Genomic DNA, 13,134 nt, shown 5'->3' with positions numbered 1-13,134 from the left:
TATTTCTTCATATTCAGATTTCTTCAAATTATATCTTTATTCAATCAGTTTGATTATCTCCTTTTAATTGGAAGAATTTCAAATTATGAAAACTAGATAATCAAAAAGTTTATTTTAAAATAACTACCCAGGCCGAGACGGGCAGATCACGAAATCAGGAGATTGAGACCATCCTGGCTAACACGGTGAAACCCCGTCTCTACTGAAAAAAAAAAAAAAATACAAAAAACTAGCCGGGCGAGGTGTCAGGCTCTTGTAGTCCCAGCTACTCGGGAGGCTGAGGCAGGAGAATGGCATAAACCTGGGAGGCGGAGCTTGCAGTTAGCTGAGATCCGGCCACTGCATTCCAGCCTGGGCGACAGAGCGAGACTCTGTCTCAAAAAAAATAAAAAAATAAATAAAAAAAAACTACCCATTCCAAGTGTCATCATGTAGCAATGACATTTTGGACACACTTCGATGTATGTTCCAAAGCACTTGTGTGTTGCCTGCAAGGTTTTTTCTTACTATTTTCCTGCTTGTAATCTAGGCCTGGTGTTTGCCTGGAAAATGGAGTAGATGAATTCTTTCTGGATTTCCTCACTTTCCACTAGGATGCTATTAACACTGAATTTTCAAAACTAGAGTTGGAGGTATATTTACCAGTTTGGAAATCCAGCAACCTAAGGGACCTAAAAAAGAGTCAGGGCTCTGTATATTTCCATCACAGGAACCTCATCTTGTGCTGCCTCTTTTGTGTGTGTGGGGAAGCTGCTATTCCTAGAACCAGGCCTGATGCATATGTTGCATTCCCTCCATTCCTACCACCTCCTTCCTATGGAATGTAGTGAGCCCAGGCTCCTGTGCAGCTGACACAAGAGATGCTGGTCCACGGTGGTGGAATGGGAAATTCTTATGTGTACAATGGCTGGTTTTTCCATCCATTATCCTCTCCTCCAAAGGAAAAATGGTGTATGTCAGGGCTAGGAATTCTTCTACTTCCTTCAGTTACCTGCTGCTTTTCACAAGCATAACATAAATCCCATGTCAGCCCTGAATGTTTTCTTCTGGTGCCATTTGTACTTAATCTCTCAGAAATGCCTCAAAATATCTTCCCTAGCTTTCAAGTTGTTCCAGTTTCTCCCTGGAATTTAGGTATTCCTGTTTCACTTTGGCTGGTGAAGAGAGAACCAGAGACCTGTGCTTAAGTTGATATCTTGCCTACTGATTCATAAATACGTGGAATTATGTGAATTAAATGATGATATTAAAGTTATAAAAATCAATCTGACTTTTTAGGGGATAGATTTTGAGAGTGGGGATGGTAAGAAAAGGATTGGTAGGGAGGGGCTGATGTTGTTCAAGATAGAGCTGGTGTCAGTGGGTATGGAATGGATTGGGGGGTGGTGGTTTAAAAACATGCTTAGGAGGTATGCTAGACTACTTTTTGAACAATTGAGTATTAGGAGTGATGAAAGAGGAATGAACTTAGGATGACCCTAATGTCTTAGATCACAGAGTGGATTATCATAGGATCATCAACCGAGATGGGGAAATATAGGGAGAGGACCAGGTCTGAAGTTGAGTTAGTGAGTTGAGTTTTGGGCTTGTTGAGTTAAAGTACTTCATAGGCATTTAAGTGTATTCATACTGGGAACACAGTTTGACTCCCACCTGGTTCTGTGGTCATTTGGCTAGTATCTTGGCCAATTAAGTTTTGCCCCAAGTCAGTTAGCTCTGCCTTCTAAGAATCTTTTCTATGCCATTTCTTTGGAACTGGCATTTGAACGCCAGGCCCTTCCCTTACTTCTTAACTAGAAGACCCTTGAATACTTAGCTGTCAGGTCTTTTTTGCAGTGCCCTATTCCTCTATAGAGCTGCTTGGGCATCTTTGGAAAATTAGGTAGTGGTTGTAGACTAGAGTAAGTTCCTCCAGTCTCTAGATATCTTTCTGTCTTCCCTATTGAGTACTATAGATACCTCCCCTTTCCACATGATGTCTCTGTTTCGAAAGAGTAAGAGAGCCTGATGGGGCCTTGGATATCATCTTCCATCTAAACCCATCATTTTACCTGACGAGAAATAAACCCAAGAAGCTGAGTTAATTGCCCAAGGCCACCCAGCCTATTATGATGACCAGGTCCTCTGATTCTCAGTTTAATGTTTTTTTTTCCACTGTTCATTTACTGGTCACCCTTCTATTCTCCTCAAACTGCCAAGAATACATCTAGTTTTTCTTTCAGATGATGACCACTCAGATTTTCTAAGATCAGCAGTAGGTCATTTCCCCAGCCTCTTCTCCAGGCTTCCCATTCTGTCAGTTTGTTTTAATAGCTTTTCCTCACGATGGTATTGCAATATCTTCAGTGGGAACTAATCCAATCTGCAGTCTTCAGCTGACAATACCTGCATTTGTTCTACAACTAGTAGTTATGTTAAAATGCGTATAACATAATCCCAACCTTCTGAAAACATGCTTTTAAATTTAGAGTTATAGCACTTTTTTTTAACTTCTATTTTAAATTCAGGGGTACATGTGCAGGTTTGTTGTACAGGTAAACTCATGTTATAGCGGTTTGTTGTACAGTTTGTTTTGTCACCCAGATATTAAGCCTAGTATCCATTAGCTATTTGCTTGTTTTTAAAACTATGACAAAAAAAACACACCTAATTTATTTTTAATAATGTTTTGAATGAATAATGAATAATGTTTTGAATAATAATTTGTTTAAAGTAATTGTGAATTGCAAAGCCATAATGTTTCTAAACACCAATTTTTGTTGGAAATCCTCATTTCATAACTTGATTTTTTTTTTTGCCGTCTTCAAATTAAATCAAATGACAGAAATTATTTAGATGAACATTATACCTTTTGTATATTGTTTATGTATAGGCTTCATAGCTCAGTGGGAAATTTGGACATCACTTTAACAAATAACTCCCCTGGTATTTTCAGGAGGCTTATCGGGAGGAACAGCTGATTAACCGGCTGATGCGGCAGTCCCAGCAGGAGCGCAGGATTGCCGTACAGCTCATGCATGTTCGGCATGAAAAGGAAGTTTTATGGCAAAACAGAATTTTCAGAGAAAAACAACATGAGGAAAGACGACTTAAAGATTTCCAGGATGCTCTTGATAGAGAAGCGGTAAATACTATCTCCCTTAGAAATCTTTCTAAGGTTACTTTTGATCCTTTCTACCAAGTCATGGTAAACAAAGCTATATTTTGTTGCCGATCATCTAATAAGAGTTGATTTTTTTTTTATATGATCAGCCTATTATCTGCCAATTTTTATTTTTGTGTAACTCCATCAATAGGGCATATAGGCACTACCTAGTACTATACTGTCTTCTTTTAGCCTTGATTCTACAAGTAGCTAAGTACTTAATGCTCACCACCAACCCTAATGTCCATGTCTCTCTAGTCATTTTGATTGTCTGAAGCTCTTTCTCAAGATTTCTCAGGGGGCTCATGGAAACCATATTCCCTGAGTTCTTATATATTGGTAACACTGTGTGCCTTTTATACTTGATTGTAAGTTGACTGTATATAAAATGGTTAGTTCACACTTTGTTTCCTTGACTATCTTAAATATGTCACTCTCTTTTCTTCAAGTATAAAGTGTGCTGCCAAAAAAAATGGTGATAGTCTAACTTTCAATTCCTTGAGTCATTACTTTTTTTTTTTTTTAGATACTTTTTTTTTTTTCTTTAAAAGTTCACTAAGTTTACTAGAGTAGGCATTGGTATTGGTTATTCTAGGTGAATATCCTCGGGCAGTGAGAGAACTTTTAAGCTGCTTCCTTTCAACTGGACATCATTAGTCTTTAATCAACAATTCCTTGCCTTCTGGAAAAGAAAAAAGAGATTCCTCAGGCCCATATTGTGCTATTCCTTCCTCAGAATGAGAATAAGTGCTTTATCTAGGGTACTCTGGTGCACTGTAGTTGAGAATTGTATACAGAAACTCGGATCTGGGCTGCTAGCTGTGCTTTTTGGTACTGTGGTATCGTTGTGTCTTGGCACTTTTACAACTCTGAAAATCAAAATATCCTATCTTTTAATTATTTAATAGATTATTTTTGTCCCAAACTTTATGTGTATGTAGGTTCCAGTAACAAAAATAGATTGATTTTATTGATGGAGTATATGGATTACTTCTTGTCTACTTCCTATTGGGGATGTTTCAGATTTATTTAATCCTTTAGTCCACATTTGATTAAAGAGAACTCATGTGAGTGGTGTTTTAGACAGCCTGTCTTTACTGTCATAAAATATTCACAAAACCAGACTGGGCAGAAGAGAAACCTTAAAGAAAACAGGAGGGCAGTGTTTTATTTACTAGCTTCATAGCTTCCATTGCGATACCCCATGTAAGTGCAATGTAACTTTTGCCAAAATTTTGCAAGTTTTAGAAATATCAGTTGGAAAGTAGCATATTTTGCAGTGAGGAGAGTGTTGCTTTTGCCTTTGTGGAACAGGCATAGCCTAAATGGTGGGTATAGAATGGGGAGAGGGAGCCATACCCCATGAATTTGAGCTGAATGAATGCTGACCTCAATGTCTTCTTTGTCTTCAAGAGCTGAGTTATCTGGATGATTGTTTCATCTCTCTTCTTTGGCAAAAATAGACTTGACTAGATTGAGTGGCATTTACTTGCATTAGAAATGATGTGTTTATCTTTCTAAGTGTCTATTTGAAAAATATGTTTATTTCACAAACTCAGCTAAATAACAAAGTATGTTTAGCTGGACTGGTCTCATGGTGATAAGGATCATCTATTCTTTCCTAAACTGGGGTTGAACTAACTTCAGAGGACTGGAACAGTTGGGCCTGCTAAAGCCTCAGAGACCTAAATTGTGAGTTTCTGAAGTACCTGAAAAAATTGTATTTCTTCCTCTCACATGATTACTTTTCCAACAGCGAACTATCTAGTTCCTTGGCATCTCTCCCTTAGAGATGTTTGGATTTTATGACTTTCATCCGTACATGTTGAGTTTATCAACTCTCCACCAACAGTGGCTGGTGCATAAGTAGAAGCTGAATAAATAAATCAATAAATGTTTAATTCACTTTGCCAAATTAACAGTCACCTCATCTATCCAGTATCATTCACTGACTAAACAAAATCCATTTTATTCCCTAGAGCATTATCATTCTACTACTTTTTTTATGTGAATAAAGGAGGGTTTTATATATATATACACACACACGTGTGTATATATGTATGTATACATATATACATATATGTATATATATGCTCACCACATATATATGTATATATACACATATATACATATATACATATATGTGTATGTATATATGTGTGTGTATATATACATATATGTGTGTGTGTATATATACTTGCTTAACTTTTATTTTAAGTTCAGGGGTATAAGTGCAGGTTTGTTACATAGGTAAATGTGAGTCATGGGGATTTGTTGTACAGACTATTTCATCACCCAGATATTAAGGCTAGTGCCCATTAGTTATTTTGCCTGATACTCTCTTTCCTCCCACCCACCACCCTCTGAAAGGTCCCAGTGTTGTTGTTCCCCTCTGTGTGTCCATGTGTTCTCATCATTTAGCTTCCACTTATAAGTGAGAACATGCAGTATTTGGTTTTCTATTCCTGCATTAGTTTGCTGAGGATAATAGCCTCCAGCTCAATCCATGTCCCTGAAAAGGATATGATCTCATTCCTTTTTATGGCTGCATAGTATTCCATGGTGTATATATACCACATTTTCTTTATCCAGTCTATCATTGATGGACATTTAGGTTGATTCCATGTCTTTACTATTGTGAATAGTGTTGCAATGAATGTAGGCATTCATGTGTCTTTAAAATAGAATGATTTGTATTCCTTTGGGTATATACCCAGTAATGGGAGTGCTGGGTTGAATGATATTTCTGCCTCTAGATCTTTGCGGAATTGCCACACTGTCCTCCACAATGGTTGAACTATTTTACTCTTCTACCTATAGTGTAAACTTGTTCCTTTTTCTCTACAATCTCACCAGCATCTGTTGTTTTTTGACTTTTTGATAATAGTCATTCTGACTGGTATGAGATGGTATCTCATTATGGTTTTGATTTGCATGTATCTAATGGTCAGTGATGTTAAGCTTTTTTTCACGTGTTTGTTAGCTGCTTGTATGTCTTCTTTTGCAAAGTGTCCGTTCATGTCATTTGCCCGCTTTTTAATGGGGTTGTTTGTTTTTCTCTTGTAAATTTGTCTAAGTTCCTTATAGATGTTGGATATTAGACCTTTGTCAGATGCATAGTTTGTAAAAATTTTCTCCCATTCTGTAGGTTGTCAGTATACTCTGTTAACAGTTTCTTTTGCTGTGTAGAAGCTCTTTAGCTTAATTAGGTCCCATTTGCCAATTTTTGCTTTTGTTACAATTGCTTTTGACATATTCATCATGAAATATTTGCCCATGCTTATGTCCTGAATGGTATTACTTAGGTTGTCTTCCAGGTTTTTATGGCTTTGGGTTTTACATTTAAGTCTTTAATCCATCTTGAGTTAATTATCATATATGGTGTAAGGAAGGGGTCTAGTTTCTATCTTCTGCATAGGGCTAGCCAGTTTTCCCAGCACCATCTATCAAATGAGAAATCCTTTCACCATTGCTTGTATTTGTAAGGTTTGTTGAAGATCTGATAACTGGAGGTGTGTAGTCTTATTTCTGGGTTCTCTATTCTGTTCCATTGGTCTATGTGTCTGTTTTTGTGTTTTGATTACTGTAACCCTGTATAATATAGTGTAGTTTGAAATCAGGTAGCATGATGTTTCCAGCTTTGTCCTTAGATTTTATTGTTCTTGTCATTTTTATTATTATTTGAGAGTGGGAGGAGGTGGAACGTTCTAAAATTACTTTTAAATCTATTAAGGTCTTTAAGGTTTTTTAACTATGCTCACAGACTATTAATAATATTTGTGTTACTTATTTTAATAGTATTGATTTGCTATTCCATGGCTACTTTCTATTAAGTATTGCTGTGGAAAATACTGATTTTGTTTCTACTTCTTTGGCTGCTCCTTCTCAGGAGCAGGGTCATTGTCTTTACAGGCTCATTGTTCTTTTATATCAAAACATTTATTGACAGATTCCTCAAAGCTTCATCTTAGGCTGCCTTATTTTCTTTTCTATGTTACTTCTCAGACAGCTGCATCCACAACCATGGTGGTGTATTTACTGCAACAGACAGATGACCCATGCAGTTATGCCTCTGTCCTCTGAGATGAAGGGCCATAGTTTTAGTATTCCTTGACATCTGTGGTCGTATGTCTCAGAGACACTTCATATTCAACATGTTCCAAGCCAAATGTATGACCTTTCCTATGCAACTAGTCTTTTTCAGTGTTCCACAGCTCAACAAATGGCGTCATTATTTATCAAATTATACAAGCCTGAAACCTCAGGGTCCATGTGAAAATTGCTTCACCCTTATTCTTCCATACCCAAAACATCCACCAAGTGCTATCATTTTCATGCATTAAATTTCTCTTCATTGTGTCCATTTTCCTCTATGTCTACACTACCATCCCTGGTTTCTACTGCAGTACTACTGCTGCAGTGGTTTCCTTCATCCATTTTTAGTGGTTATGAATTGGTGACCAAAAACTGGAGAGTGTAAGAATATAACATTATGTATGTTCCTTAAGTCAACCCTAAGTTGTACTCTTTCACCCCAACTCTGCACACAGAGAATGTACAATTCCCCAAGTTATAAGGGCCAAGCCATCTTGGAAACACTACAGTCATCAGATGCAAGCCCAGTCCTATTGAGACCTCAGCTACTGCAGCCCACATGTCCCCTCAGTGGCACAGGAAACTTTGGGGAGGCTGCTCCAGCCTTTTTTGGTCTCCCATATAATCCTCTCTGAGGCTTCATTGCCCCGCTTCATTGCCTGGACTCTGGCCACATTGGTTTGCTCTGAGATCCTTGAACAAGTCATTTCTTCTACTTTGCCCCTCTTTCCAAGTGCCTTCACCCAATTAATACTTGTTTTCAAAACTCCATGCATATGCCCCTTCTTGTCTAGGTCAGGCCCCTGTTATACAGCCTCATAGCCCACGGTCTTGCTCTAATGACACTTGTCATAGTGTGTACTTACACATGTATTTGTGTGACTCTTTGACTGTTTGCCTATCCCACTGGCATGTAAAGTCCATGAGGGCAGGACCACATTTGCTCTTGCTCATGAAATAAAGAGAAAAAAAAACAAGGAAGAAGGAAAGGAAGGAAGGAAGGAAGGACGGAAGAAGGAAGGGAAGGAAGGAAGGAAGGAAGAAGGAAAGGAAAGGAACGGAAAGAAGGGAGGGAAAGAAAGGCAAGAGGGAAGGAAGGAAGGAAGGAAGGAAGGAAGGAAGGAAGGAAGGAAGGAAGGAAGGAAGGAAGGAAGGGAGGGAAGGGAAGGGAAGGAAGGAAGGAAGGAAGGAAGGAAGGGAAAGAAAGAGAGAAAGGGAGAAAGGAAGGAACAGAGAGGAAGGAAGGAAGGAAGGAAGGAAGGAAGGAAGGAAGGAAGGAAGGAAGGGAAGAAGGAAGGAAGGACTGCGCATGATGGCTCACACCTGTAATCCCACTACTTTGGGAGGCCAAGGCAGGTGGATCACGAGGTCAAGACTTCGAGACCAGCCTGGCCAACATGGTGAAACCCCATCTCTACTAAAAATGCAAAAATTAGCCAGGGGTGGTGGCGTGCACCTGTAATCCCAGCAACTTGGGAGGCTGAGCCAGGAGAATTGCTTGAACCCAGGAGGCGGAGGTTGCAGTGAGCTGAGATCGCCCCATTGCACTCCAGGTCTAGATGACAGAGCAAGACTCCATCTTGGGGAAAAAGACAGGAAAGAGAGAGAGAGAGAGAGAGAGAGAGAGAGAGAGAGAGAGAAAGAAAGAGGAAGGAAGGAAGGAGGAGAGAGAGAAAGAAAACAAGGGAGAAGAACTTTGTGTTTTCTTTCCCTCTCAATTTTTTGAGGGTTTTGTTTTGTTTTAGATTAAATCTGCTAATCTCTTCCTTTGAGGCAACTGCAAAAGTATTCTGTATTAAGACAGTTCCTGATTTCAAATTTCTGTGCTACTATTATTATTAATTAATTAAATACAATAATATTTAATGTTTTTTGAGCTTTACTTTTGAGTCAAGCATTATACTATGTTTGTTACAAGCATGTATAAAATAATTCTTGCAATGACCATAAGTGGATACCATCCTTATTTACATTTTACACATCAGGAAATTGAAGACTAGAAGGCTTAAAGTCACACAGCTTCTCAGCGGTGTAGCAGGGAGCAAGGCCAGCTTGATCAGATTTTAGAGTCCAAGCTCATAACCACCGAGATTTACTACCTCCCACAGGCTTCCTTTTTCCTTTTCCTCCTTCTTTTTTTATGGCTGCAACCCATTTAGCTGTAATGAGGCAGGAAATTGTGGTGGCTTTGGCAGAGGATTGATGGTAGATATAGAAAAGGAGAAGGAAGACTGAGCTGGATGAAGGAAGGGAGAGGAATAGAGGAAGGGAGGGAGGGAGCGGGGAAGGGAGGAAGAGAGAGAAGGATATGGGGAGACAGGCAATGGCAGCAACCAGGGTTGAAAGCTATACTATTACTGGTAGGAATATTCTACCATTCCCTTAAAGGTTTTTATTCCTCACATCCTAAATATTTCCATGTGTTTCAGAGAACTCTGTAGTAAACCAACCTCATAATCCATTTTTGTGTCACTCTCTCCATAAATTCTCATCGGATATTTCTGCTCTCTTAGATTTATTTTTCCTCTGAATTCTTCACTTCATGAATCATGTCATAAAGCTTTGTACTTAAATTGTACTCTTTCTCCATGAAAACAGGGTATACAGAATAACACAAGAATAACAAACTCTGGTGTAATTCCTGAATCTGTCAAATGTACAGAATTGACCTTAGTGATCATCCAGCTTAACCCCTTTCCCAACAAAAATGAAATAAGCACACAAAATAAAATAGCAATAGCAAAACAAATGGTGGACCTTACACAGCAATCCATTGTCACACATCTAGTCATTTATGAATAGTATCATCATAGGAAATATTTGTTTTGATGAGATGGTTTGGTAATTTTTCTGAGTATACTAAGTACTCTTAATATCCTGACTTTGAGGAAATGGAGACATAAGGAGACTAATGACTTGCCCAAGATCTCACAGCTAGTGCTTAAATTCTATATAAAATCTAGGGCTTGAACTCGACCATAGCTCCTCCAAAGCCCAAGTTTACTTCCGTTTGATACTCACTGGGTTGTTACAGGAGGCAAGTCTTTTTCCTAGAGCAGGCTAGCATGTAACTAAATTTCTCAAGAAGCTGGCATAGCTATCTGAAAAGCAATATTGGGTCATCTGAATCCCACTAATTAAGTATTATGTTATCCTCAGCTTGGCTGGACTGCGTTCAGCCTTTGTACCTTGTGTGAAGAAAAGATTCCCTAAACAAAATAATGGTGCACTAAGGAGAGAGCGATAACAAGCTAAGTGTTTCATTGCTTTCTACATACATAGATGTTCCTACAAATTAATGCCATCAGCTTATTAAGGCTGTAACCATAGAGAGTTTGTAATTAACACATTTAACACATGTTGGCAAATACGTTATATTCTCAAGCCAGTATAATCAGGGACTTTCTAAAATATTTTCTAAGTATAAATCAGTATTATAGAACTCTCCCATTGAAAGACAAAGGGCAATGACTATAGCAAATGTGTCCAAATTGACACTCTGGAGGTGGGAGTGAGGGGTCAGCTATGCTAACGGTCTGGCACAGACTTGCCTGTTTCTGTCTGATCCCTATTTGCAACCAGTGAACTCAAGACTTCTTTTTGAAGGCTTAAGATCTAATTCCTCATTAATCCAAATTGGGCTTTCCCTAGTTAGATCACTTCTCACTGTATTATGCTTTGTTGATAAGATAAACTGAGAGTGGGATATTTCCAATATTGTCTTTGCCATCATACTCAGTACTAATGTATTAAGAAAAAAGTGTTCATTCATGATTCATTTTTTTCCTGGTGTGAGAAGAGGTTTCATTCTACTGAAAGACGTTTTGGCTATTGAAATGATGACATTATTTTTATTTGATTTAGTTCTAGTGACTTAAAATATGTTTTGCCTTTTAGGCTTTGGCAAAACAAGCCAAGATTGATTTTGAAGAACAGTTCCTTAAAGAAAAGAGATTTCATGATCAGATTGCTGTGGAAAGAGCTCAAGCTCGTTATAAAAAGCATTATTCAATATGTGCAGAAATTTTGGATCAAATAGTTGATTTGTCCACTAAAGTGGCAGACTATCGAATGTTGACAAATAAGTAAGTATTTTTTTTTTAATAACATAGTAGAGACACGATAGAGAATGAGGAAGGATAAGATTGTAAAGTAGATACTAAGCTGATAAGTAAAGAGAGATACAAATGATTCATGAAAAGACTAAAAGGTGGGGTCCAGGAGACCTTGATTACTGACTTGACTTACTCACTGACTACTTTCATTTAAGATGCCTACATGCCTTTTTCCATACCTTTTATGAAAATTAACTCAAAGTGGATCATGGACTTAAATGTAAAACATAGTACTATAAAACTGTGAGGAAAAAATGGGAGACAATCTTTGGGCTCTATGACTAGGCAACAAGTTCTTAGACTTGACACCAAAAGCATGATCCATAAGAGGAAAACTTGACAAATTGGACTTCATTAAAATTAAAAAGTTTTGCTCTGCAAAAGACAAAACTTTATAAGTTGGACTTCTTCAAAATTAAAACTTCTTGCTTTGAAAAACCTGAAAGGATGTATAGAACAGGAGAAGATATTTCAAACTGCCTATCCAACAAAAGACTAATATCTAGAATATATAAAGTATTCTCAAAACTCTACAATAAAAAATAAGGCAGTTCAAAAATAGGCAAAAGATACGAAAAGACATTTCACTGAAGAGGATCTTCAGATGACAAATACACACGTAAAACAATTCATCCTCGGTCGTTAGAGAAATTCAAATTGAAATCACAATGATTTATCATTACACTCCTATAAGAATGGCTAAAATTAAAAAAAAAAAAATGAGAACACCAAATACTGACAAGGATCTGGAGAAAACCACCAATTCATTGCTGCTGAGAATGTGAAATGGTACAGCCCCTCTGGAAAACAGTTTGGCAATTTCTTAAAAAGCTGAATATGCAAATCCCATACAACCTAGCGATTACACTTCTGGGCGTTTATCCTAGAGAAATTAAGACTTAAATTCACACTAAAAATCTGTATAGAAATGTTTATATCACCTTTATTTGTAGTAACTTAAAACTGATAACAATTCAGATGTCTCTCAATAGGTAATAAAGTATGATACATCCATATCATGGAATATTGCTGAGAAATATAAAATAATACACTATTAATGCATGCCACAATCTGGATGAACCTCCAGATACTTATGCTGAGTGGAAAAAAGCCAAAATGTTACATGCTTTATGATTTCATTTACATAACATTCTTGAAATAGCAAAGTTATAGAAACTGAGAACAGATTAGTGATTGCCAGGGGCTAAGAATGGGGTGGAGGTGAGAGGGAAGTGAGTGTGGCTCTGAAAGGGCAACATGATGGGTTCTGTGGTGATAGAACGTTCTGTATCTTCACTGTGTCAATGTTAATATCCTGGTGGTGATATTGTACTGTGGTTTTGCAAAATATTATAATCAGGAGACACTGGGTAAAGGGTATATGGATCTCCATATTATTTCTTACACCTAATGTGAACGTACTATTACCTCAAAATAGAAAGTTTAATTTTAAAAATCAAAGTATATCTAAATAGCAACAGAATAACATGAAAGTGGGATAAATGATTCATAGAGACTACTAGGTGTGAACCCTGAAAACTTGAGACAGGTCTCAGTTACTTAGAAAGTTTATTTTACCAAGGTTGAGGACGTACCTGTGACACAGCCTCAGGAAGTCCTGACAACATGTGCTCAAGGTGGTCAGGCCACAGCTTGGTTTTATACATTTTAGGGAGACCTGAGACATCAATCAATATGCAAGAAGTAAGTATATTAGTTCCATCTAGAAAGACAGAGACAGCTCAAAGCAAGGCCCACCCACTGGGGGCTTCCAGGTCA

The 13,134-nt window shown here is 37.8% G+C and overlaps 1 protein-coding gene across 1 annotated transcript in view; it reads left to right on the top strand.

The window, feature by feature from the left end:
* Nucleotides 1–13,134, top strand: part of SPEF2 (sperm flagellar and cilia associated 2) — a 198,216-nt gene that overhangs the window by 44,792 nt on the left and 140,290 nt on the right. The window contains exons 8-9 of the mRNA XM_017878302.1: nt 2,936–3,124; nt 11,138–11,325. Coding sequence (XP_017733791.1) covers nt 2,936–3,124; nt 11,138–11,325 — 377 coding nt within the window. The remainder of the gene's footprint in view (nt 1–2,935; nt 3,125–11,137; nt 11,326–13,134) is intronic.

Source organism: Rhinopithecus bieti, unplaced genomic scaffold (assembly GCF_001698545.2).
Source record: "Rhinopithecus bieti isolate Rb0 unplaced genomic scaffold, ASM169854v2 scaffold_11655, whole genome shotgun sequence".
NCBI classification, from domain to species: Eukaryota; Metazoa; Chordata; class Mammalia; order Primates; family Cercopithecidae; genus Rhinopithecus; species Rhinopithecus bieti.
The sequence above is the reverse complement of the archived record's forward strand: the minus strand, read 5'-3'. Positions and strand labels throughout refer to the sequence as shown.